Source organism: Drosophila ananassae, chromosome XL (assembly GCF_017639315.1).
Source record: "Drosophila ananassae strain 14024-0371.13 chromosome XL, ASM1763931v2, whole genome shotgun sequence".
Classification (NCBI taxonomy): Eukaryota; Metazoa; Arthropoda; class Insecta; order Diptera; family Drosophilidae; genus Drosophila; species Drosophila ananassae.
Window position 1 is genome coordinate 9936098 of NC_057931.1, and position 27277 is coordinate 9963374.

Consider the following 27277-nt stretch of genomic DNA (forward strand, 5'->3'; position numbering starts at 1 on the left):
TCTTTTTCACTGCCGCTGACAGGTGGAACTTGGGCTTTTTTTTGTTTATTCTGTAGGGAGTCCTGGTAGGTCCTGTTAGGTAGTCCTGGTAGTAGGTAGTCGGGAGGCAGCATAAAAAATCTAATCTAATCTATCTAATGTTTCTTTTCTTCCCTCCTGGCCAGCCTCCCTTAGTACCTCTCTATACCTATAATGCCTCGCATGTTGTTTCCGCTTTATTTTATTTTTTTTGTATTTTTTTTTCTAAGCACAATACTATTTTCTTATTTTTGTTTTTTTTTTTTCGTTGTTGTTGCTACATTTAAAATGTTTTATTTGGCCATTTGTATGTTTTATGGCATTCCTTGTTACCAACGGCCTGGCCTCCTAAAGTTCCTGGAGCTCCTTCTACTTCCCATTCACTGTCTATAAAGGATACTCTTTCTTTTAGGTTATAGGGGGTGTTTAATAATTTTTTTAAAATAAAAATTTTATAAAATATAGTAATAATTATTCTTAGGTAGCTTATTTGATTATTTTTTGAACTTTTCTTGGTTCAAAAAAGCCAATTAGAGCATCAGAAATACTCTTTCTTTAAGGCCATAGGTTGTTTAATAATTTTTTAAATTTAAAATTTTTATAAAATATAGTAATAGTTATATTACTATGCCAATAAGAGCATCAGAAATTCGTTTTATATTTTTTTTAAATATTTATTTTTGTTCCTTTTTTTTTTTGTGCTTTACTTTATTTAATTTATGGCCCGCACACGGCACAGCCAGCGACATAAATAAATAATTGAAGCTTTATAAATCTAAAACAGTCGCCAGTAGTTGATAATTTTCTACAAGCCCATGTGCCTATATGTGGGTGGAATATTCGATTCTATATAGATTCTATATACCTACACATATTCGTGGTTATCAGTGAAAAAAAAAACTAAACAAAAGTACCCGGGGACTTCAAATCACGGGGGTTTCCACTTCCCCAGTTAGTCCTTCTACCCGCAGAATTTTTCGTATTTTTTTTTTTTTAATGCCATTGAGTGAGTTCTCCCCCTACTCTACTATTACGAACCAGGGGCTCTGTTCACTGTCAAGTTTACTTTCGTTTTTAGTCTGCGTATGCTCATTCATTCCGAGGACACTGTCGAGTCCTGTCGAGTAGTAGTATAGGAGTAGTAGTATAAAAGGGGGGGCAACCACTAAAAAGGAGCACAGACGGCAAAACCATGAAAAAAGCACGCACACACGCACTCTCACATACCAAAAAAAAAATTTATATGATATTAAAAGTAATAATAAGTGCCTTCAAAGGGGAGCACAGAACAGGAGAGGAGAGAGGAGGAGAGGGGGTAGACCACCCGCACTTAGATATTGAAATGAGTATGTTTTTAAATATAAAAGGATGTCTCACACACACACACACTTTAACACACACATACACTCGTATCCCCCTAATATCCACTTACAACAACAACTAATACAAGTCCTTTTTGCGCTGACTGCGACGTCAGCAGAAGCAGCAGGAGCGGCAGGAGCAGCATTGCACAAGAAATATATCAAGCAACCCTCGTGTGCTTTTTATTTTCAAAGTTACATTGCCTCACCTCCCTCCCGTGTCCTTCAGGACTACAGCCTCCTGCCTCCTGTTACCCCTCTCTCTCTCTCTCTTGCACTCTCTATTCCTATCTCTCTCCTTTCGTTTTCATTTCACCGTGTCGTGCTGTTGTTGTTTTCTTTCCTTTTTTTTTTCCACCTCCACCTCCACCCACCACCCACCTTCACCCACTCCCCCCCTATATTTTTTAGGTACGGTACTTAGTTGTCGGCCCATGGGTGGGGGGATGGGGCTAGGGGGGGTCTCCAGGATGTCTCATCTATTCAGTTCTTGGGCAAAAAACTCTCTAAACACCGCAGCGGCAGCGGCAGCACATGACAAAAGACACAAGGGGGGGGGGGGCGGTAGAGGGAGCCCACCACTTATCATAAGGACATTACACTGAGAGAAAGTCTAAGGGAGTAATTAGGTGATATTTTTAGAGGAAAAAAAGGGATAACTATTGCCGGTAATTTTTTAATTTAAGATTTTAATTTATTTGTTCTAAAATATATCTAAAAATATAAAAAATAAATATTTAATTCCCAATCAAGTTATACAATTTTTACTTTATAAAATATAAAAAATAAATCAGCCAAAATAACAGAAAAAAAAATATTAAACTTCCAATCAAGGTTTGAACTTTTTACTTTTATTTTTTTTCCTCCAAAAAAATTTTTATTAAAATATAAAATAATTTTAAATCCAAATCCCTTTTAAATAAAATTTCTCTCAGTGGATTGGCGCGTCTAAAAAATCACCTTTTCTCCACTACTAATTCCGCTTATCCCGCCTGCACTTGTAAGCCCTTTGCCATTTCCCCCCCTCAGCCGCTGCCTCAGTTAGCGTCTCAGCCTCACACACACATACATACATGCCACACACACTCACACACACACACACTACAGTCTATACTCTATACCAGCAGGAGGAACAGGACGAGATTGTTTAACTACGAACACGTAGTTAAAAAACGAAAAATTGAGACCCGCAAGATGGTTAAAAGGGGGAGGGAGTGGGTGGGTGGTAGTGGGTGGGTTAAGGACTAGAGGGGGTAGAGGGGAGCGCTGCTAACTAGCGACTGCAACGGCAGCGTCGACGTCAAAATTGAAAAAATATACAGAGCTACAATAAAAAACAGGAGCGGCAGAAAGCAGCTGAGAAAAAGCAGCGACAGGATTCTCACACACACACAGGGACACACACACACACAAGGACACACACTTAAAAATTACGCACACACATGCAGGGGTGGTTTCACCTTCAAAATAAAATAAAAAATTAATACGCAAAGTAAAATATAAAGGGGGTTTCCCCAAAAATAAAATCTATTTTTTCAAAAACATTTCTGAAGAAAGAAATTTTTTAAAAAAATATTTAAAATATAATTACTAAAATAATTATGTAAAAAATAATATTTTATGATATATTTTTATTTATAGTATTTATAATATACCCCCTTATTATCCTCAGTGCCTAAGGGGGGGTACCAAACGAAGTGAAAAGTAAAGAAAGAAATGGTGAAATAAAAACCTTGTTTCCGCGCAAGTTACAAGAGTAACTCCCCCCCCTTCCAAAGCCCCTCCAAGTATGCTTTCCCCTTTACATTCGCCTAAAAAGCTAAGCACACACACACACACACTCAGACACACACATAGACACACTCATACAGACTCACCTTGGCAAGGAGAAGAAGTTCAGATATTTCCTAGCAATAAAAGTAGTAATCAGCCGGAGGGACCCGCCATGGGCGTAGTAGGGGGCCGACATCGCTGCTGCCGCTGCCGCCGAGTTAGAAAGAGATGAGCATTAGGAGAAGAAAAGAAGAAGAAGAGGCAGAGGCAGAAAAAAATAAAAAGGGGGGCTCTCAAGAGGGGAGGACGCAATAAATGCGCCGCGTAACGAGAACTTTTCATTTTATGTAATTTGAGTTCGTTTTTTTCCGGCTCTGCTTTGGCTGTATGGTGTGTGTGTGTGTGTGGGTGTGTCCCCCCTGGCCCCCATCTGCCGCCGTCTCTGCCACTGTTTTGTGGCATAAGCCCCCCCTTTTTCGCCACCCCTGACACTGCTTTCTTTTTCGCCGTCGTCGTGCTTTTGCTCACTTTTCTATAACATTCGAATTTTTAAGTGAGTCTGCTTCTGCTCAGCTTCTGTCTCGGGCCCCCCCTTATTTTGTATTTGTTTTTTTTTTTTTTGGGACACCCCCTTTGTCCTTTTTGGCCCCACAAAGATGTCCTGGCCCCCTCTTTCCATATCAGAAGCTTTATAATTTTGAATGACAATGAATAATCATACTCATTTGATTTCTTTTTATTTTCGGGGAAAATATTAATTTTATTGGATTTGATTTGATTAAGGGGTAACGTAATTAATATATGTGCATTTCGACAAATCGTTAAGGGCATTTTGAACAAGAATCGAGTGGGAATCGAACAAGATATATCCAAATATAGCTAGCCCCAAATCCCGATTTTTGAAAGGGTCTCCACAGGAAAATGATGAAAAAAATTGAAAAAATATTTTGTTGTCAGATTTTGATGCAGATCGACGGGGAATCGATCCACAAATCGAATAAGGTACTCCCCGCGAGAATCGGATGAGAATTGGCCGAGATATAGCCATCTTAGGGGGCTATGGGCCCAAAATCCACATTTTGAAGGGGTCTCCTCAGGAAAATGATGAAAAAAATTGAAAAAATATTTTGTTTCCAGATTTTAACGCAGATCGATGGGAAATCGATCCACAAATCGATTAAGGTATTCCCCGCAAGAATCGGATGAGAATTGGCCGAGATATATCTTAAAATCCCCAGGGGGAATATCTTAAAATCCCACATTCTCAGAAAAGTTGTGAAAAAGGAGTCTCTTAATTTTTGTTTATGTTTGTTTTTCAAAATATTTATTTTAAAACGTGGTTTTGTCTGTCTTGTGTTTCCTAGTTCTGCCCAGTATTTTTCGCAGTGTAGTGCCTGTTTAGTGGCCGCCTTGCCGCTGTGTGGCTGCCTTCGAATTACGAAAGCGACATTAATTTTTTAGAATCGCGCGTATGAGCTCCCGGATTCCTGCCGTCGTCCTGCGTTCGAGTTTCTGCTCCATCTGGAAAGTGGGAGGCTGGGGGGCGTGGAGCCTTTTCAGCGATTTTCCGGGCTTAGCTGGCGCGTGTCTGCGGATGTAGTTGTATTATTTTTTACGAGCACGATATGTTGTGCAAAATAGCGGGCGTAGTACCGTACCCCCTCTCCTAACGCATTACCTTGAATTTTTTTTTCGCTGTGTCTCGCTGGCACCCCCCTTTTTACACACACACAGAGAGCAGTTAAAATATATTATAATGCCTTGCTTCAGATATAAAAATAAAAAGAGGAAAAAGAAACAACCTCCAGACCCTACCTCCTGTCCTGTTATCCTGTCGCGCCACACTAAATAAAATGTATTTACAAAAATTTCCCTGCCACTTATTATTATATTTTTTTGGTGGACACTTTATCCTAGATCCTGGTAGCAGGAGGGGGGAGGTCACTATACAATCAAAAAGTTTTAACCCTAATTCAAATTACAGGATACCTAATAAAAAATTGGAGAGGGCCATCAACTAGACAGACAAACAAACTATATATAGATATGGATTGGATATAAAAATTGGATAGACTATAGGGAGAGGGGAGGGGGGAGACCATGTCCTGGCTACCCGTTCCTCTCTGGAAATTATTTTATGTGACAATTAAAATGCATTTTTGTGAAAAATGAAAGCCCCATGAATAATGGCAGAAAATATTTGGCGTCACTGGCTTTTTCTATATAATGCCCGACTTTTTTTACCGCAACATTTCTCCACACACACACTAACTCGTTCGTCCTGGCAATATTTATATTTGCCTATGTAATGATTTTTTATTAAAAAATAAATCGAAAAAAAATCAGGCAGCAGCCGACACTCTCTCTGTGTGTGTGTGTGTCCTGGAATGAAATTTATCGATGAAGCAGTGGCCTCAAAAAAAAAAAAATAAAGAGAAACGCTTTCAAATGAAATGTTAATTTTATTTTGATGTAATATTTAACAGCGACGCGTCGCCAGCATCCCGCCCTCAAAAAAAAAAAAACAAAAAAAAAAGCACTAAGGACTAAGGACATGTGGCGGCGGGTTCTATCTACTGGCAGCTGACATTGCTAACAAACAATGCAAAAATCACTGCCTGATGCTGCTCTCTGGCTGTGTCCTTCGTCCTTCGTAGGTGGGCTGCTAGCAGGCGCCATCGTCCTGTCAAATCATCATAAAAGCAGACGATCACAAAACAAGGACTCGCATTGCGAAAATATGACTTGCAATAATCGGCTTCTATTCGTTGAAAGTTTATTTTTTTTTTGGGATTTTAATTGATTTGAAATATATATAATATTTGTATTTTAATTAGGGGTTGAATGTTTTTAAAACAGAAATATCATTATTTTAGTGGTTTCTTATAAGGATCCTAACTCTTATCTTCTAGTAGTTCTTAAAATACTAGCTAGTTGGGAATTATAAGCCTAGAAGTGAGGGTTTTTTTTGGGTTTAATTATATTTTAAAATTTAGGGAAATTTCTAAGAAAATCTGGGTATAGTTTTTCCTAATTTTTACTTGATTTTTAAGTGGTTTCATTTATAGATCTTAACTCTTATCTTCTAGTAGCTCCTAAAAGACAAGTTAGTTGGGAATTATAAGCCTAGAAGTTAGAGTTTTTTTTGGGTTTAATTATATTTTAAAATAAAAAAAGTAAAACAAAGCTTTAAAGACAAGCTTTTCCCTAATTTTATTTTGATTTTTAAGTGGTTCCCCCCCTGAAGCATAAAATATATACAGATCTAAGCTAATAATTCCCAAAAATACCAGATAGTTGAGAATTATAAGCTCCTAAAAGATTCCCTCCACTTTTAACTTGACATTTTGATATAATTTCCCTGTAAGATCTATATGGTAACCCCCTTTTTTAAATATAGTTGCCAGGACTAGAGAGACCTCCTTGCAATAGGCCTGCCATTAAGAGTCCTTCGACTGCGCACATCTCGCCCACAGAAATGAGAAATGAACGAATGAGCAGGCAACACACACACACCAAGATACTCATACACATATCCTTAAAACATATACATATTCATGTATGCAAAAAAAAAAAAAAAAAAAAGAATGTAAAAAGTGTGTGTGCGCGAGTCCTAAACGACATGCTAAAAATTTGTATAGAAAATTAGTTAAAAAATTACTCCGCAGACACGCGCACGCATTAAGTGTGGAAGAGGGAAGCGGAGGGAGGGGGGGAGCATACACTTTACATATGCGCACACACACACACAGGACACACACACAACACACACACAGACAGAGATAGCGAGAACGAATCGCTCCACCAGTTAGACACAGTTGGCATTAGTGGGCGGTGTTAGAAGTACGCGCATTGAGCCACCGTTCCTCCCCCCACCCCCACCAGCTCTCCTAGCCTACCTTACCCCACACCCAAGACCCACACCACCCCCTCTCTCCTCACACACACACACATTAAGGATACACCTCCACATGGGCCATGTACAATTTTAATGTTTAGAGTCGCGCGCTTAAAGTTTGTCATAAAGCACCCCATTAAAAAAAGGGCGAACACAGTTCGCAAATGTAAAGAAAGGGGGGTACTGGGAGTTAAGAAGGGGAGAGTGGGAGGGGGTAGAGGGATCTGTTTTTTAGAGGGTGGTGTATACTTTTTTTGGAGCAAAAAGGAAAAAGGCACTGGCAGCGAGAAAGAGAACTCCATCAAATTAAATACAAATGCGAATTAGAAAAACTTTTTTTTTGGTTTTTTTTTGTTTTTTTGGCCCGCTCTGTGTACATATGAAAAATTAAATTGGCTGCTGCCGACGTCGACTGAGACAGAGACTGCGACTGCGACTGCGACTGCAGCGACTGTCACTAACAGACTAGCGCGAATGCTAAAGAGGCAAAGACGGTTAGTGGCAAGAAGGTTGGGGGCACGCACATGCCAGCAGAAAAAGCAGAAAAACTTTTTCTTTTTTTTTTTTTTGCTTTGCCGAAAAAGAAAGTGCTCGCAAAAAGGCAGGATGTGGCATAAAGGGATAGGTTTTCGAACAAGGGGGGTGGGGTCTTTTGGGGGCGCCACAACAAGTTAAAACAAACAGTCGACTCAAAAGCAGGCACACGACGATGCCGCGCTGAAGCCCCATCGAAGTCGAAACAGAGACGATGATGAGGCATCCGCTTTTTGGGTGGAAAATATTTAACAGAAAACTGAATAATTAATACACTTTCTTAGCAATAATATTAAGATTTAATTGCTAAAAAATAAGCACTAAAAAATAAATAGTATAATAATTATAATTATTAGACTTATGATGCCATAAGATTGTTATTTTTTCTTGGGGTTTCCTTGTTTTTATTATAATAAATTAATTATTTAATATTATTTTTATTATTAGGGCTTTTTTTTATATTTTATTATTATATTTGTTATTTATTTAAATATTATTTTAGTAAATATCTGAGCATTTTTTAAAAAGATATAATTTTTAGGAGATAGTTTCTGTTTATAGTTTGGAAAGTGATGTTTTTATGACTAATTTTTTACTAATTTTCTAAATAATTCTTTGAAAAAATCATAATAAAAAATAAGACTAAATAAAGTATTTTTTTTTTCAAATATTTTTTATATAATTTTAAAATATAAAACCCCCTTAAAACCTCCTAGATACTCCCATCCTTATAGAGCATCAGTCACTATAGTAAGATCTAGAGTTTTTGGCTAAATTATCTTTCACAATTCCCGGTTCTATGGCCCCAACCCCTCACTCCTCCTGCCACCTACCACCTCCCACCCCCCTCTCATCCCCCTCCCCTGCCCTAGCAAAATGTTAAATTATTTGGCAACGAATTTCGTTAGGGGGGGAAGAGTGGGAGTGGGAGTGGGAGTAGGAGTAGGGGTGGTAGCGCACAAATTAAAAAATAAGCTTTGCAGCTCCGCCGCCAGCAGAGAAAGAAAGAGGGGAGGGGGGGGAGCACATCACATAACAGTAGTGGCAGTGAAAAAGGGGGGGCCTTCATCTTCATCTGCACGCACCACAACGCACTTTTCCACAAATACATTTGCAATTTATGTACCTTTTGCTGGCTGCGACGCGCGAAATAATAAAAAGGGAGCACCAACACACATACATGACACACACACACTGCCACACACACTCTGACACACACACATATATGGTATAAGGACCGTAGGCATTTCGACAATGTTCTATATGGTTACATATTCATATGAGTGGGCGAAAGAGATGGAAAGCGTTTACATAAGCTCCGCAACTTTTTCTTTCTTTTTTTTTTGTTAAAAAATAAATACGCGGATGTAAAGAGGGGGTAGGGGGAGGGGTAGGGATGCCTGAGGTTCAACTTTCTTTGTACACTCTTTCCGGGACAACAAAAAATGTTACAATCGGGGAACTCTGGGAAGGGTATTTCCAATTCGGTTTTTTTTATTTTTTTTTTCATCATCATCCTGCATCCTGACATTGTTCGGTTTTATAATTTTTTTCGGCTGTCGTTTTGTAGTTGTTTTTGGCAATTAACCAAAAGTGGTGGTACCCCCTTGCTGTCACACGCATGCTTTTTGGGAGCACCACCCCCCCCATACCCTGGCACTTGAAATTTTTTAAATATTTTTAACTGCTCTGCTCGGCTCACTCTGTTTGGTTAATATTTTGTCTGTATGTGTGTGGGTGGGTGGTGTCTAGTGTTTACCCACCCACCATCCACCATCCCCCACTCCCCCATGTGCGTAATTTATTAACCAAAACACAAAAAAAACAAAAAAAAAATCAACTGAAACGAGAGCGTAAAAAACAAAGGCACCCAAAGTAGGTGGAGCAACAAATTTCAGTTCGCTTCTGACACTTGAAGCTTACTCTTTTTACCAACAGAAGAATAAGGGGGGGAGTGGGCTTAAAAAATATAAAAATAGGGGGAGTAAAGTGTACATAAACATAAGCATAACACATAGGCCGCAATACATAAAATATAATATATAGATAGAGAATGTGGAAGCGATTTTTGTTCGCGAGGCACATAATTAATAATTGGGAGCCACAACTTACCAATAGGCAGGACGAATACACAGGACATTTGCCAACAAATAATTCCAACAGTCGGGCAAACAGGGAGCTCTGAAAAGGTTATAAAGGATATATAGGTATAAGAATAATAGTTTCAAAAATAAGTCATAAAATCTTGTAAAAACAAAGTTGATTTCTTCTAACCAACTAGTTGGGAATTATAGTGAAAAGGGGGGTTTTTTAATTCAAATATTTCTGTTTAAAATATTTTAGTTTTTAACTTATATGGTAGAGGATATAAAGATAGAAACTATAATAGCTTACAGTTTCAGAAACAAATCCTTAAACTAATTTAAAACTTGATTATTTTCCTCCGCACTTCCCACTTGAGAATTATAGTGAAAAAAGCGCTTTTCAAATTAATCTTTTAACTATTTCCCTAAAAAAACCATTAGTTTTGGAAATTAAAGTAATAAATATAGAGGATATAGCCTATAACTTCAAAAACGTCTCCCTAAAACCATTTAAAAACTAAAAAATGTCCAAACAACTTCCCAGTTGAGAATTATAGTGAAAAAAAACGTTTTTCTAATTTCTTTTTTTGAGATTTCTTTTTAAGAACTATTAGTTTTAGTTATATATTAAATCATACTTAGTAATAAGCTTTTTAGTTACAAAAACATGTCCCTAAAAGCCTTTTAAACACTTACATTTTTCACCCGACTTCCCAGTTGAGAATTATAGTCAAAAACCAGATTTTTCTAATTAAGAGAATTACAGTTTAAATGTATTACTTTGTCGACCCTTTATTTGACCTTTTGAACCCTTTATTATCATTGCAGATTCAATCGCAGACCGACAGGATCACAGGTAAGCGGCGATATACATTTTCCAAAAGGGTCACAAGGGCAGCCGAAGGATCAAGACCGGTAAGTCCTAAGCTCACCAAAAAAACCAAAAAAAAAAAGAAACCCCCCTCCACCCCTGTCCGAACGGGGGACAAATGTGTGTACTTCCATGTGTGAGGGATGACACACACTCACACACACTCACACACACGCAGAGCACCCCTGTTGGGACACTCATACCACCGCACTTGCTCAAGCTTTTCCTATTGGCTAATTACTTTGCTCGCCCCCGCCCCCCGTCCTCTGGAAAATAATTTGCATATGAGTGAGTGTGTGTAGGTGTAAGTGTGTGTGGGTGTAAGTGTGTGTTATTTAAAACAGAGTCTAGCAGAAAAAGATGTGGCATCTTTGGGAACCTACCACTTTTCTTAAGAAAGTGTGTGTGTAATCTAAATTATATGCAACCGAAATTGTATCTTTCTATCTATGTATCTTTGTATCTTTGTATCTGTCTGCCACCATCTTCTAAGATTGGAAATGCAACTACAAGAACAAAAACAAAAACACAACAGATGGCAGAAGAGCGCCACATGCAGCTTAAATAATTTGTAGCATTTGCCGGCTGTCCTGCTGCTTTTATCCTTTCTTTTTTTTTTTTTTTTTGGCAAGGACACCTTCTACCACCACCCCTCTAGTCACTCTAGTCACCACCCACCTTCCACCTTCCACCTTCCACCTCCTAGGTTATCCCATTCAGAATGAACTACGCGAAACTACAACGAAGACGTCAACATTCACATCCTCATCCAGCACCTCACACACACACACACACACACACACACACCAGGATACAGTGTCCTGGACTCTCTTTTGTTGCCTTTACTCTCCAAAGAAAGAGAGCCAGGATAAAAGAAAAAAAAAAGAATGAAAAGAAATGTACTTCGTGGCGCACTTGTTGGCATCTCGGCGACGTCGTCCTTTTTCGTCTAAGAGAGAATCTGGCCAAAAAAAAAAACGGCATAGCATACTTCTCAGGGTGCCAGCAGCTTAGAGAGGGAGAGGGGAGTGGGGGGTGGGGGCGGCAGAGACGGGGGAGCAAGAGGGTGTCCTGCGTCGAGGCGCTACTGGTGGGTACTTTACTTGATGATTATGGCGACGATAATGATGATTGGAATGGCTTTGATGGCGTTGAAAATGAAGATTGCGTGTAGTAGATTTGCTCTGCTTCTGCTTCTTACTTTCGTCTTGTTCGTCTTCTTCTTACTGACTGCCCGCTGTGTGTGTGTGTGTCTGTGTGTGTGTGGGTTAGTGTGTACTTGTGTGGCGCAAGTGGGCGGCTGATTTCGGGTAATGCGTCCAACTACACACTATCAGCATTTGATTTTATTACGCTCATTTGTATGCGCGTAGTTCGCAGTGTTTACCGTTATAGTGGCAGGGGCGTGGGTACACAGTGAGAAAAGGGGGCTACAAGTTTTAGTTTTAGGTTTTGGGTTTATTATTTAATAGAAGAGAATAGTAAGAAACCTTCTATAGAAGCTTGAAAGTGGAGCTTATATGAAAAATAAACAGTTTTCTTTTACTTTTTGGCATATCTTCTATTAATAATCGATAGTTTATCGATAAATTCAACCAGTTAATGAAAAAAATGGTTAGTTTTTATTATAATCAAATTGTTTATTTTTGGAAATATTATTTTTCTATTACTTTAATATTTTTTTCAAGTCAAGTCATAGAAATACTACTAAATCACAATCTTTTATTGATAATCGATAGTTTGTCGATAAATTTAAGCCATAACTATGTTATTTTTATTATGTTTATGGGTTTAATCCCTAACCCATCCCTAATATCTACATCCTCTTGAAAAATAAAGCCAAGATAGGGGTTGTCTACTACTATTTGATAATCTTTAATGGGTAATCGATTAATTTATCTAGTTTTTGATAACACATTTATCGTTTTCTAATCAATTATTGATTTTTTATACTTTTCCTTACAATTATTTTCCACTTAATTGTATAATATCTTTAATTAGCTTTAGACAACAAATGGTATAATATCTTTATCCTTTTGATATTCTCCTTTTGATAATCGATAGTTTTTCGATAATTTATTCCTTATTTTGTTAAAAAAAACATATTTTTCTAATTGACCTTTAATGCTTTTATATTTCAAAAGCTATTATTTATTTAATGTAAAATATATAGACATGATCTTCATACTTTTAAGAAATATATTTGAATGTTAAACAACAAGCGATTAATTCTTAATGAAACTATCGATTAAATCGATCATTTTTAATCGTAGTCACAGTAAACTATTGATTCAAACTGTTTAATTCATTTTTTAAAATAGGTAAGTAATAATTAAGACTTGAATAAAATATATATCATAATTAAACACTTTCCTATTACCTTTGAGAGAAATCCGCAATTTCTCTCAGTGCCTCTGGTCAGCTCCCAAAAAACAGGCCTAAGCAACAAGGCGACGGGTCCTGGTGGTCCTGGTCTGGGTCTGGGTCTTGGTCTTGGTCTTGAAGTGCTCCCAAACTTTGACCTCCTGCGGCAGCGACAGAGACCGAGACGGAGACCGAGACTGAGACTGAGACGCTGGCGTCGCTGCCTGCTGCCTGCCGCCTTCTGCCGCCCGGCGCGATGTCCTCGTGACAATGAAGGCCACACCACGCGGCAGCGACTTTTGCCGGCAATGTCTACAGTTGACTTTCGTCCTTCTACCTCCTCCTGCCTGTCTCCCCTTAGTCCTGCTTAGTCTCGTCCTGGGAAACTAGAAGACCCAGTGAAGGATACTTTTTTGTTACTCGCAGGACCAGACTCCTGTCAAGGACCAGACTCGAAATAGCCAGCTTCTTGGCCAGTTAGTAACCGTTAGGACGTCGCGGCCGCATGTCCTTTTCTCTCTCTCTCTTGGAAGCAACAAGGTGACATTGCTCTCTCCCTCTCTCTCCCTGTCTCTCTCTCGATCGGTGATCCTTTAACAGGATGCCCTAGGATGTATGCTTCATATATGGCATGGCATGTCATACCCCGCCCCCTCCCCCTCCCCCTTATCAGGCGTTTATTGCATACTTTTTTGGGGTAATGCTAAAGCGGCGGAGCCATATACCGTTATACCGCGTACCAGACTCCAAAAGAGCGGGACAAAACGCAAAAAAAAAACAAAAAAAAAAAAAGACAACAAATTAAAATTTAAAAAACTGCTCTCCTCACTCACACACGCACTAACACACACTCCCCCACACGCACACACTGACTCACTCTCTCACACGCACACGCTATCCTTTTTATTCGCTTGGTTATTTTTGTGCGTCGATTTCCCCTTTTTGAGGCTTCGTTTTGGGGGGGCGGTAGTGGGCGGCAGTGGGCGTTGGACGGTGGGTGGTGGGCGGTGGGTGGCTGTAGCTTCGGCTCGTAGTTCTCTTCTCTATGTGTGTGAGTCCTTTTTTTTTTATATTTTTCGTGCTTTACAAATTTTTGTATTTTTCATTTTTCGCTTCGTTCTCGTTTCGTTTGGTTTTTTACTCTCTCTTCTTGTTCTTCTTGTTGTTGTTATTGCTTGTTTTTTGTTGTATGTGTGTGTGTGTGTGTTGTTGTTGTTGTTGTTTTTGTTTTCTTTTTACTTTATTTTTTTTTTGTACTTTTTTCGCGTCGTCGTGTAAACGCGTTTTTTAAAATTTCCAACTGCTGCCGGCATCGGCACGGGGGTTGTTCGTATGTGTGTGTGTGTGTGTGTGACTCTCTCTCTGTATGTGTGTGTGGGATGCAGTGGGGTTGGTTACGGTTGGGATTTTTTCCACCGCGCCACACACACACACACACACTAGCACACTCATACACGCTGCTGACTCTTTTTTTTTTTTTTTCGTCGTGATGCTGCCTGCTCCTGCTTCTTCTTCTTCTTATCCCGCCTTTCCCATTTCTCCTTTCCGCCTTTCTTTTTTCCTTTTGTTTTTTTTGTTGTTGTTGTTTTTTTTTTTTTTTGTTTCAGGCTGCGCTGCCGCTTTTGGTTTTAGCATTTTTCGTTCGTTTTTCGCATTTTTGTTTTGTTTCTGATTTTCCCTTTTTTTTTTGGCTCTCTGCCTCAGTTGACGTCGCAGTCGCATCCTTTTTTTTAACGGCACACGCAGAAAAAAAGAGCAAACTTTTCGCCTCCTCTCCCTACTGCACTGTCCCGTTATACGTGTGCCTCTCTTTTCGAGAGTGTGTGTGTGTGAATAGTTGTTGCTTTTTTTTTTTTGGGGAGGGGGGGAGGAGTAGTTATGGGAGGGGGGAGTGGAACAAACCAACGAAATGAGTAATGAGTGTTTAGTACCGTTGTTTGGCGGGTGATTTTTATATCTGCCGTCGGCAGAGGCAGCAGCAGCAGCAGAGGCTGAGAGCAGAGAGGGGAGCTAGGGCCTATCTACACTTTAAATGCAATTGCCGCAAAAACATAGCACATCTTTTCGGGCACTTCCAATACGAATTATCCTTCTAATCAGCGATTGTGTGTGTGTGTGTGAGTGTGAGAGTGTATTTGTAATGACTTCAATTGTGTGCTAAATTTTCTATTTCTTGCCGCTTCGACTGGCGGCAGCATCACCAAAACAAAGCTACAGTCGGCGTTGGCGTCGCTGCCGCTGTAAGGATGCCGCTTCGTCCTTTCGAGCAACTTCGTGCCGCCTTCGTGTGGCATCGCTGCCTCGGCTGGCGTCGCTGCTACTGCCACTGCTGCCTGCTGCCTGCTGCTGCGGCGTTGAATCCCCGACTTGGACTTCAATCGAGTTGGGCTTTTAAAAATAACGTTAGTTGCTGTTTGTTGCTCGTTACGTGCGCGTGCTGCGACGCGGACCAAAAAACAACAAAAATCAAATCTGAATCAGAATCACAACTCCGAATCAGAAACCCACAAAAATCGTATCCCAACAAGAGATATAATAAATTATTTTTTTTTTAAAACAAAACTAAAAAAAAACAAGAACTACTTCCGTCATATCCTTGAACAAGAAGAATTTTTTTCAAGTGAAGCAGCAGGACAGCATCTTTGATTGTTTGTTGATTGTTTTCATTTTTTGTTTGGTGTAACCAAAGGAGGCCACAAAATCTCACACAAAAATTGTTAAAAAAAAAAAAATTGAAATAATAAACAAAACGAAACACAAGCCAGTATAGCAGCCCCCAAGTGCCGATGTCAAAATTGTGCAATAATTTATTCCCAATAAAAAAAAATAGAAAAGAAAATAAATAATTTCGTGTAATAGTGCGATAGTCCAAGTCGAAGGATAATAGAAGGTCCTGCCACTCGAACCAAGAAACTGAAACTAAAAATAAAATCAAAAAACCGAAAGAAGCGAGCAACCGCAACAGAACAGAAATCTGACACTGACTTTGAACTCGATTAAGAAATATATATATGTATATATATATTTGTACACAAAATATTTAAAAAGAAAGCAAGAAAGCGAGAGAAGTAAACTGCCCAGTGTGAAAAAAAGAAAGTGAAAGTGAGGAAGCTGGTAGCTGGAACCTGGAACCTGGTAGCTGCAAGCTGCAAGCTGTGTGGCAAGAATTGAGATGCACGTGGCACACTCGAACTCGAAGGCGTCCCGCCCACAATAGGAGGCACACAATAAGTACCACGTAAGTCTGTTAGCCGGCAAAGCCATCACTTTTCTGTTGCCTAGTTTGGGGCGCTCGTGGGGGAAATCACTATTTTTGACAAGTATTTCAAAGGAATGTGTGTTTTATTTCAAAGCAGGGGGTTCTAGGTGTTATTTTTACAATTTAAATTATAAAATATATATAACAGATATTTTTAAAAGGTATTTTTATTTTTATTCATTCAGATATTTTTTTTTACAGTTTTTTTCTTCAAAAATGTTGTTTTCAAAATTATTTTAAGCCACTTGAGTCTTAAAATTCCTTTTTTAGTCACTTTATTTTTGATTTAGAAGCTCTATAAAATATAAGAATAATAATTATTTTGTTTCTGGAGTTCGAAACTCATGCTCTACCTCTCTGCCTTTAATTTTAATAATTTATTTTTATTTACAAAATTAATAAAATAATCTCTCTATAAAATAATCACTAAAATCATTTACAACTTACTCACTATTTAAAGAAAAATAAAAATAAATAAAACTCTCAGTTACATTTTATTTTTTTTCTATCTATTTTCTCTTAAAAATATTACAATTTCCTAAATAATCTCCATCCTACTCACTATTTTGTATAATTTCCCATTCATATTCCAATTCCTAGCCATTTTTACACTCTCCCATTGATTTTCCTTATTTTCTTAATGAATTATGTGATTTTGCAATGAATTTTAATGCCCTTCTGGTATGATATCATGGAATTTTATATTTTTTATGGCATGGGGCTATGGCAGATACAAGATATCATATGTGTATACTAAGTATCATCATCATATACGATACAAAGACGCTGTTCGCTTCTCGAAAGTTGCCTTGTTCCCTAAACCCATTATTCCGATTATTCACACTTTGCCTTTGATCGCACATTTTATTTTTATTTTTTTGTTGCATTTCGCATTCCGCATTCTGTATTCTGTATTCTGTATTTTTTTTTTTAAGGGGTTATTGAACCTTTGCCAAAGCTTTTCTCCTGTAAACACGATATTTTTGTAGGGCCTCGTCTCTAACGCGTTCCGCTGGCGTTGACCTCCTACGGAATATTACGTATACGCCCGATCGCTGCCTCGTGAGTTGCTTTTGCTTTCTTGCCTTTTTTTCTTTATTTTTTTTTGATATTTTTTTGTATATATTTTTTTTATTAATGCCTTGAGCGGGCAATGCACGCATCCGATATTTGGGCCTTCGGGCGATAACAAGTGCGTGAGTGTGTGCCAGAGAGTGTGTGTGTTGTGTGTGTGTAGCTGTGTGTGTATTTTTGTGACTAACCCACTGCAGTTGCCAATTAGAAAGAAGATCGCTGCTGCCACCTCTGCTACTGCTCTGCCTCAGTCGACGCCGCTGCCTGGAGAGGTTGTTGTCGAGGTCTCCGTCCCACCTAGGGGTTAATGCCGGTTGTAATTGCAAAACAGCAACTAAAAAAATAAAAAAAATAAAATCAAAATTAACAAAAACAAAAAATGAAATGTTAAACAAAGGAGCGTACAGCTTAGAACCTCAACGAGAGTACAGTGAAGCCTGGTGATCTTGAAAAAGACATAAAGCTGGCCCGAGAGAGGTCAGTGCCGAAAAGGGGGGTAGGGGGGGCTATCAGATAACAGACAGGCCTTTAAAAAAATCGCAAAACATTAAAAACAATTCTTGAAAAGTGCTAGCACAAGTGCGAGACAAGCAGAAATTAAAAAACTCTAAATCGCCACGCATAAAAATGATAAAAAAAATAAAATAAAAAAAAGATGCAAGTGGCAACAAGTTTCTCCAGTGGGTCTCTTCTTCTCAATTCTTCTCAGGGCCATACAGAGAGAAAAAAAAGGGGGGCTCTACAAGAAAATAATTAAGAAAAAAAAATTACAAAGATTCTAGCTCTTCAAACTCTGGTCTAAAATTTAATAAAATATATACTTTTTGATAAAAAATATCTTAAATAATTACTACTTATTATTTCCTGTGTAATGCGTATAAGGAAAGATCGAAAAAGAAGAAGAGGAAGGGAGGGAGGGTCTGAGGGCGATCGGGAATCTGGGTTATGGCAAACAGGGGAGCCATGTAATAAAATGCGGTAATGGCGAGGGGGTAACCAAAAAATTTAAGACAAGTCTTTTTTGCCAACATCAGCACCGAGAGGCTAAAAGGGCCTACAAAAAAAATATATACAGAAAAATAAAAACAGGCCGAATTTCTGGCTTTGAATTTGGGTTTGGGGTTTTAAGCATTTTTTTTGTTTTGTTTGGAGGGGGGATCTCGAAAGGGGGGGTCTGCTGATAAACCTTCTTCCATGTATTTGTATCTCTCACACTTTCGAGATACAGCTGCAGCTACAGATACAGATACAGATGCAGATACAGATACAGCGAAAGTTGCATGTTCCCTCCGCGCAAAGCAAACATATTTTATATATTAAAAAATTAAATAAAAAAAATAAATAAAATTAAATATATAGCTGCGATCGCTGGTGATTCGTTGAGAGCTTTACATTTTTCCCCCAATTTCTGGGGGAAACAAAACTTCTAAATGGCCAATATACCACAAAAATTAAACCAACATGCAATATATATATAAAATAATAAAAAAAATAATGTAAAAAAAAAAATAAAGAGAACATAAAAAAACGCACACAAACGATCCATCCGATCGCGGCGCAGAAATTCGGTTCGGGTCGGTTTTTTTTGTTTGTATTTTTTTTTATTTTATTTTTGGTGTTATTGTTTTTTTTGGCGACTTTGCTGCCAGCGCTGTAAAATGCAGCGGCGTCGCTGCCAGCGTCGCTGCACTCCAAAAAAAGCGAAAGAAATATACAATCGCATGAGAAGTATATAAAAGAATAAAAAAAAAAAAAAATAAAGGCGAGCAAAGGCAAAAAACGGCACAAAAAGCGAACGAAACATACAGGCGGCATTAAAAGTATACAACGATCACACACACAGATACAACTCTCTGATTCAATTGGGCAGGCACACACACACACACACTACCACACACACACATACAGATACGCACTCAGAGGCCGAGGGCAGCGGCGGCACAAAAAAAAAAACCCAACACATTTAACTGCATTTTTTCGGAACTCAGTTGAGCTTTTTAATTCGATCGGTTCAGTTACTAAAGTTAGTTCATCCCAAACGCACAATTTCAATTTCTAAACCAGGCCCAGGCCCAGGCGTTAGTGCGACGGAGATAGAGATTGCCAATAACTAGGATTAGACTCGGGTTCTAAACTCACCCAAAAAAAAAAAAAAAAATTATTTCTATTTTTTTTTTTAAATTTTTTATCAAGTGTGGAATTAAATCCTTGAAATCCGGTCTAGTGCGGTCTAAAATAAAGAAAATAAAAGAAAGAGACTTGAAGAAAGGCGGAAGAAGAAAGTGAACAAATCTCCAGTGATTTAAAAAAAAAAGAAAAACAAGAAAATGTACCACAAGATGTGGGTTAATCAGGATGTGGAAACCATGATGGCCTTCAGGTAAGGGCTTTAAACGATTTCTCTTTCGAGGATGAAGAATTCTTCTAGAAGAATCAGGATCAACTGAAAGTGCACTGAAAAAGACTGAAATTTGATTCGATCGAAGCGTAGAAGGACATTTGAGTGGAGATGGAGATGGAGCTGGAGATGCAGCTGCTCTTCTCTTGCTCTCCCTCTCCCTCTCCCTTCTTTTTTTTTGGTCTCTCCTTTTTGAAGTTTCTTCATTTTGGGCTTCTTCCCCTTCACCCCTACACCGCCCCTATACCTCCCCAGCTCATTAGCACTTTGATGGGAGAGTCACAATACAAAGGCAGCCCTTTTCGGATGCATCTGCATGCAAAAGATGCAAGCACAAAAACACACACCCAAAGATACAAAGATACACAGCACAGTAGCTGCTGTTGCTTCCTGTCCTTGTCCTACCCTGTTGCCATCTCGCTTCTTAACTTGCCCCGATCCCGATCCCGATTCCGATCCCGAACTGCAGTCTGCAGCGACAGCGCGGCGATCTCCCCTGAGGCCAAGGCAGCTGAGGATCTGGATCTCTGGACACACTTCGTGGCTCTGTTAAGCTCTTCGGCTAACAGTTCGGATAGCCGCCCGAATCGGTACGGATTCCCAATTCCGAATTCCCCGGCAATGCAGTTTGCTGTTCAACGTCGCACCGAACAAACGTCGACGTCGTTGTTCTTTCCGCTAAAAAAAAAAAACAAAAAATTGCTAAAAAAAAAAAAAGCACAAAATACATTTAACATTTCGCGCAAAGTGCAAGTAGTGTGCGTTTTTTTTTTTGAGGACTATTTTGTTATAGTAATATATACATATATATATTTTTTTTGTGTTATCCTTGTTATCCTTGTTGCAACACAGCAACAATACCAACTCAGGCTCATATTTACTCTCTCAGGACCTCTTGTTTGTTTTTTAAGCTCAGGACTAATCTAAAAAAAAAAAAAGGTAAGACCAAAAACTCTCGCTTTCGAGCTCGGAAAATGTGAAAAATGTTGAAAATGTGGTGAAAAATGGGACAATAACAAAGGTCGAATGGTCCGCACCAGACACGCACCAGGAAGTGGCGCCCAACGTGTGGGCCCGCCTCTAGTCCTTCTTCCTCTTCCTCTCTCTAATACCTTCGTCTAGCTTTGGGATGCAGCCTCGTTTTCGGTTTTTTTTCGCTTTTTTCTTGCTTTTTTTTGCTTTTTTTTATTCATGTTGTTAGGCGACCGAGACCGAGACCCAGACGAGTCAGCCAAGCGACAACAACAACAACAACAAGAGGAGTAGACGTCATCAAGCCACCTTACAACACCCCTACCATCCCACAGTCTCCCCCATGTTTTCCTCCCTCTTTTCTTTTTTTTTTTTGTTTTTTTTTTTTTAACCACAAAGACCGGTACCCTACACACACACACACCCATACTACCACAGAGAGTCGTCTGTGGCAAGGTGACGTAATGGCAACTACTCCACTAACACATTTTTCTGCATTCCTGCAACCAGCGAGGGAGCAGCCAGAGGCGAAAAGGAGGCGGTGGGGGGGGGCGCCACCATCCGGGGCAGGGCAGAGCTAAGGAGTGGCGAGGGGGGGTAAAGAGCCGGAAAGTCGTGCTACGAGAGAAAAACTGAATGAAAATTGCAGGCAGCCAACGAAGCGTGCCTAGCAAAAAAGGAAGAGCGAAAAAAAATAAAAAAAAAAAACAGAAACTAGAGACGGAGTAGAGCCACCAGACTACGACAGCAGACAGGGGCGTAGTCCGAAGTGGGCGGGGCGGGGAGAGGGTAAAGGATTGGGGGGGGGATTGAGGAGACTGGGAGACCCACACACGTGGGACGCTATGGCGATGCTAGGAAAACAGAAGCGCGGAGGAGACTCGCCAAACTGGTGGTCTCTAGTCTGCAGCCATCAGTATCTGTATCTGTATCTGTGTTTGTGTCTGTGTATCTGCGAGTGTCTGTGTTTAGTATCTATGTGTGTGTGTGTGCCGACTGGCCGACATTCAAGGTTGACGGGGCGCAGTTGCAATTGTTGCTGCAGAAAAAAAACGCAGTAACAGTAAAAAAAAAAAAAAAAAAAAAAAAAATTGCAGGGCTTCCGAAAACGGGGTAACGGGATAAATTGGATAAAAAAAAGAAGAAGAAGGAGGAAGGGGAGCAAGATAACCCATTGAGGAAGAAAGAGTGAAAGAAAGAAAGGAAAAGAAAGACGGAAGCCCGAAGAGATGATGACTACTCTTCTCCCGTTATTTACAGTTAATCAAAATATGACTCTGTCTCTCTCTCTTCTTTTTTTTTAATTAGAAGTTATTATGGAGAGTGGAGAGGTTATAGTAGTGTAGAGAACGTACTTCCGTTAGCCTTGGAACTCAATCAACTGTCAATTAGGGAGTCCAAGTGGACAAAACTCGAAAAAAAAGACAAAAACTCTATTGAGAGACTATGACTCATGTACTTCTAGCCTGCCTCCTCTTCATAATCATCCTCATAATCATCATCATCATCATCATCAGTAATATATAGTGATCCATTCAAGGCCGTCGAGGAGTTGCAAAAACAAACACACACCACACCACACCACTCCACACCACGCCACAAAACAAAAGCGAAAGCGAAAAAAAAAAAAAAAGACACACAGATAGGAGGTTGAAGCAACAGGGCCAAGTGCATAGTTATCGCTTTAGACATGGGCGTGGGGTGTAATGCAAAAAAAAAAAAAAAAACACACACAGAAGAAGAACAAGTACTGACAGAAGGAGGAGGAATTCTCGGAAACGGTAACTTCAAGGCCCCAAGGCCAAGAGCCGGATAGGATAGGATGGGATAGGATAGGAGGATAGACAAACAAATAGTCACCAGCTCGCAGGCACAAAGAGAAGAAACGAGAAGACACGAGAAGAGCCTAGATATCCGAAGAATACAGTTATAACTCCCTAGAGAAGACCAGTCCTCAAAACGAAATCTTCACATCTAAAGATTTCTTCTACCATAAGCTTGAAGAACTAGTTTAACCTCAAACTCTATTACTGCATTTCCGGTTACATAAGCTTCACTGTCTCTGTAGAGTCTCTTTCGCCTCCCGTCTCTTCTTTCTTCTGCTTGAGATTCTTCCATTCGCGATCTTTCTATTTCTGCCTGGGCAGACAGACAACAACAACAACAACAAGGCAGCAAGAACAAGAAGAACTGGGAATGGGAATGGGAATGGGAATGGAAGAAGCAATGTAACTCTTACACTCTCTTCCCGCCCCGAATTCTTCTGGCTCTTCTGCTTCTTGCTCCTCTGCTGGCTCAGTCAGTCAGTTGGTCATGAGTGTCATGTGCATAGTTCGGGGAGGGTGGAGGGTGGAGGCGGGAGGCGGGAGGGACTAGGACAGACAGCCGATGGGAGGGAGGAAGAAAGACTAGGGATGGGGAAGCCAGAAGAATCGAGTATCGTGGAAGAACGGGGCTTCTTTGCGATCCGATCGCTTCTGTTACTTGTTCGTTTATTATTTTTTTTTTCTTAATTTTTTTTTTTTTTTTCTCCTCCTGCACTTTCGTTGACATTTTTCTTTGTACTGTTTCCCCATTTTTCTTCTTTTTTCTCCATTTTCTGCGACTTTCAATTGGCGAGGGTTTCAGTTTACAGAAAAGAAAGAAGAGGGAGGCAGCCCAGACGAGACGGCGAGGGTCGTGTTATATAAAAAAAAAAAAAAATTAATAAAAAAAAAAAATTAAAAGAAAAAGTGTGTTTTTTTTCTTTGGCTTTTGGCTATGACACCCGTAACCCGAGACGAGCTACTCTCTTTAACGGTAAATGTGACAAACAGTGACAATGGCCGTGACTGTGATGGTGACCCCATCATCTCTAGACTTGCTTATTTAAAAAAAAATAAATAAAAAAATAAAAAAAATGTGTACACTTGGTAAGCCAGATGCGCATTGAAGCACCACCACTACACATCCCCTCACTCCTCCCCCCCCTCCCTTCGCCTGCGTTCCGCCAACCTTGCAACAATGCATTGACATTCAGTGCTTGGGGTATCCAAAAAGCAGAAAGCAAAAAACGCAAAAAAAGCGCAAAAAAAACGAAAAAAAGAACGCTCGTCCAGAGATCAACGGCCAAAAAATTTGCCATTCCCGAAAAATACACAAAACTTGGGCACACACACACACTCACACACACACACACACACTCACACACACACACACACATGAGAGAGTGTGTTGGGGGCCTAAAAATAAGTCGCATCCATGCCTGCTCTCTCGCTCTCTCTCGCCAGCCGTCTCGTTCGGCCCCCCTTCCATAGCCGAACCCCTTCGGCTTAGTCGCCATCCTATCTGCAAGTTCACACACGAGGCCCCCGATCGTATACTGAATATTCGAAAATGCACTTGAAAATAATTCTAGCGACTAGTGGGAGTCAAATAAATGCGATTATACAGTAAAAAGCATGCTTTTTTTTGGCTTAAAAGGCTGAAATGAGACTAAAAAGCATGCTTTTTTGGCTTAAGAAATTGCATTTCTTGAAATTGAATTGGATTGAATTTTGAAAGCATGCTTTTTTGGTTAAAAGAAGTGTAAATGCTTTTTTTTTAGCTAAAACGGCTAAATGAGACTAAAAAGCATGCTTTTTTAGTTTAAAAGGATAAAAAGGGACTAAAAAACATTCTTTTTTGATTTAAAAAATATAAATGACACTAAAAAGCATGCTTTTTTTTAGTTAAAAAAGACTAAAATAAGACTTGAAACATAAAAAGCATGCTTTTTCTTTAAAAAATAAATAAAAAAACATGCTTTTTGATAAAAAAATAAATAAAAAGCATGCTTTTTCAATAGAAAATAAATAAAAAGCATGCTTTTTCAATAGAAAACAAATAAAAAACATGCTTTTTAAGTTAAAAAAGCCCCAGAACTCGACAGAAGACTCGAAGAATTAGAAGAATTGCACACTTTTGCTCTCGCTCTCGCCCCCATTTCGAGCAGTGCACTCCAGAGCGGAGCGGAGCAGAGCGCGAGAGAGGAGCCCTCTAGCGCTCTCCGCACACAGTTGGGGCCGCGATGCGAGCACATTTTTTATCTAATAACCTTGTGCAATGTTGTTAAACCCAAAAAGTTTCTTAACCTCGCCGGCGCAGTGGCAGAGCCGTCGGCAGCGGCAAGAGCAGAGCTGAGAATTGCTAATACATTGTTGCTGCCCTGCTCTCCGCTGCTCCTCTGCTGCTCCACTGTTCTGCTGCATTTGTGTGCGTGTGTGCGAATAATCAACAAAAGATGGAAGCAGGACAGATGGTAGGAGAGAGAGAGAGAGAGGGGGGGTAGTGCATATCAGTATGTGTGTCAATTGATCGTGCTAGTGTGCGTGTGTCAGTGTGTGTGTGTTGCGCAAAATGGTCTATAAAATTAATGAGCTGGCCACGCACACTCAATACAAGCGCAAAAAAGCGCAAAAAAAAAAACATGTAAATGCATCTCCATATCAAAAGGGAAATGGAAATGGAAATGAAAATGGAATGGGAATGGGAATGCAAGGCAAACAAGCAAAAAAAAAAAACAAAGAGCAAAGCAAACAAGCTAAATCCCATGTAATGCGAATTAAATTGAGAAAGAGACAAGCCCTGCTCCCTCTCTCCCCCTATCTCTCTCTCTCTCTCGCGTTTCCTTTTTCTCCCCAATATTGCTTTGCTGGCAACTTAGCCCCCCATCCCCCCTTTACCCATCCTTTGGCCTAACAAATAACTGTAAAAAGGAAATAATAATTACGTAGCATATTTTTCTGCCAACGTCAACTATTTTTCCAATCAGAAGTCTCCAAAATTCCCATTCACTTTTGCTAAATTTAAACGAAATAGGCGAAAAAAACACATCAAAATAACAAAAAATATATACTGATCTCATATTAAAATTCGTATATTTTTTTAGTTAAATGCAAATTAGCAATACAAATGGCGCAGTTACTTCCAGGCTGCACAACTTTCTCGCTTTCTCTTTCTTGCACTCACTATGTGTAGATGGAGCTACTTACAGTGATCTTTCCCAGTTAGAGATTGTGTGAGCGGGAGAGAGAGCGCACTAGGGGTGAATGCACCCCACCCAAAGCAGTCCGCGCGGCGCATGTGGGAGTGAGCGAGTGGGAGCGTTGGGGCTATGCGAGCGACGCGGATGTACCGCTAGAACGCCAATCTCACAGGGGCGTGCGATCGAGGGGGGTTTTTATTATTATTCATAATTATTATTAATTTTTGTTTCATATTTTTTTATAACAACTCTTTTGCTTTACATTCACTTTTGATATAATTTTTTATGTGAACCCCCTCCCACTACGGCAACTACGCCTTTGATCCAGTTTGTTTGTTATTTTCGTACGCTTTTGCAATTTGCAGTTCAACGTTCATTAGAGCGGCGGGCCAATAACTGATTGTTGCACTGCAGCAGTGTGGGGCAAGGTGGGGTGGGCTGGGGGAGGTAGGCCAGTACTTATCAGCCGAGCGATAATGGCGGCAGCGACACAGACACACATTTTGGAGTTGCACGAAGCGCGAACCGAAAAAAATGGGAGGGTTGGCGGCACAGGGAGGGCGGTTTATCAAAAGGGGTTTGGGGGGAGGGGGACGGACGGTGGGGGCGTTGAACGCACAGCGCAGTTCAAAAACCCAACGACGGCGACGTCGACTGCGCTGCCGCTGCCGCTGCGACGGTGACGACAGCGAAAATCAGACAGCGACACAAAAAACACTTCCACTTCCTTTTTATTTCACGATCACAAAAAATACTTTTTTTTTATTTTTTATTTACAAGCAATACTACAAAAATTAAAAAAGAAAAAAATAAAAAAATGGGAAACCCCAAAAACTACACTACAAATTTTACAATTTCACTTTAAACAAACACACACACACACATATATACATGGAATACTACTTCCAAGACAAGACTACTTCCACCACTAGTTACATTACCGTTAGTTTCTACGATCCAAAGCCACGAACGTCTCTACGCCAACTAAAAAACTGGGGGAAAATGAACAGCAGATCTAGCGCGAAAACTATTCGCACTCGATTTGGATTTTGACTCAAGAGCAGCAGCCCCACAACCGCCACTAGACGAAACTTACATGGCTAGTTTTCCTAGAGAGAAGAGAGCCAACCAAGACCCCCAGAGTGTCCCCCTGCCCCATCTCTATCACTCGCATAGTAAACTACCACGGAATAGTTGAGAGCCGTGAGCATGTGAGAGTGGGGCAGCAGGACATAACTCTTCTCCAGCTAACTGTAATTGGAGTGGGGAATAGGAATTACATGTCTGCTAGGAGAGTCCAGCACTATTGGTTTCTAATTGGAATTACTACTGCTCCCCCTCACACACACACAGATACTGATCTCTCTCTGGCTCTCTTGTTACCACTCGCTCGCTCGCTCTCTCTCTCTATCGTTCTCTCGCGTGTATTAGAGAACACCTTTTTCGACTTTGGGCCTTGCTGCTGCTGCTGCTGTTGCTGTTGCTGCTGCTGCTGCTGCGAATGTGAGGTAAACGACCGAATGTCCGAGACACGATGACTAGGTTAAGGTGAAGGTCAAATTAGCAAAAATGCAAAACAACTAAGCGAAGCTGGCGAAAAACGAGAGCGAGAGAAAGAGAGAGGGGGAGGGGGAGGTTGGGACGAAGCTGACGGCGCAGTCGCAGC

The 27277-nt window shown here is 40.0% G+C and overlaps 2 protein-coding genes across 10 annotated transcripts in view; one reads left to right on the forward strand and one right to left on the reverse strand.

Moving 5' to 3' along the window:
• LOC116655369 overlaps nt 1-26743 on the reverse strand; it is a 46657-nt gene extending 19914 nt beyond the window's left edge. Inside the window, exons 1-3 of one of the 4 annotated variants that reach the window (XM_032453191.2) lie at nt 25619-26743; nt 17425-17570; nt 9697-9765 (exon numbers count right to left, since the gene is read on the reverse strand). In XM_032453191.2, the coding sequence (XP_032309082.1) occupies nt 9697-9765; nt 17425-17570; nt 25619-25709 (306 nt within the window). In that variant the 5' untranslated portion in view covers nt 25710-26743. Of the gene's footprint in view, nt 1-9696; nt 9766-17052; nt 17571-25618 lie in introns of those variants that run through there. The other 3 variants (XR_006507613.1, XR_006507614.1, XR_006507612.1) reach the window with 3 other exon arrangements.
• The window catches only part of LOC6504831 (broad-complex core protein), a 49227-nt gene continuing 39519 nt past the window's right edge, over nt 17570-27277 (forward strand). For 5 of the 6 annotated variants that reach the window (XM_044716968.1, XM_044716971.1, XM_044716972.1 and 2 more), the window contains exon 1: nt 17570-19616. The gene's annotated coding sequence lies outside the window, so the exon portion shown is untranslated. Of the gene's footprint in view, nt 19617-19648; nt 20574-27277 lie in introns of those variants that run through there. The other variant, XM_044716970.1, reaches the window with a different exon arrangement.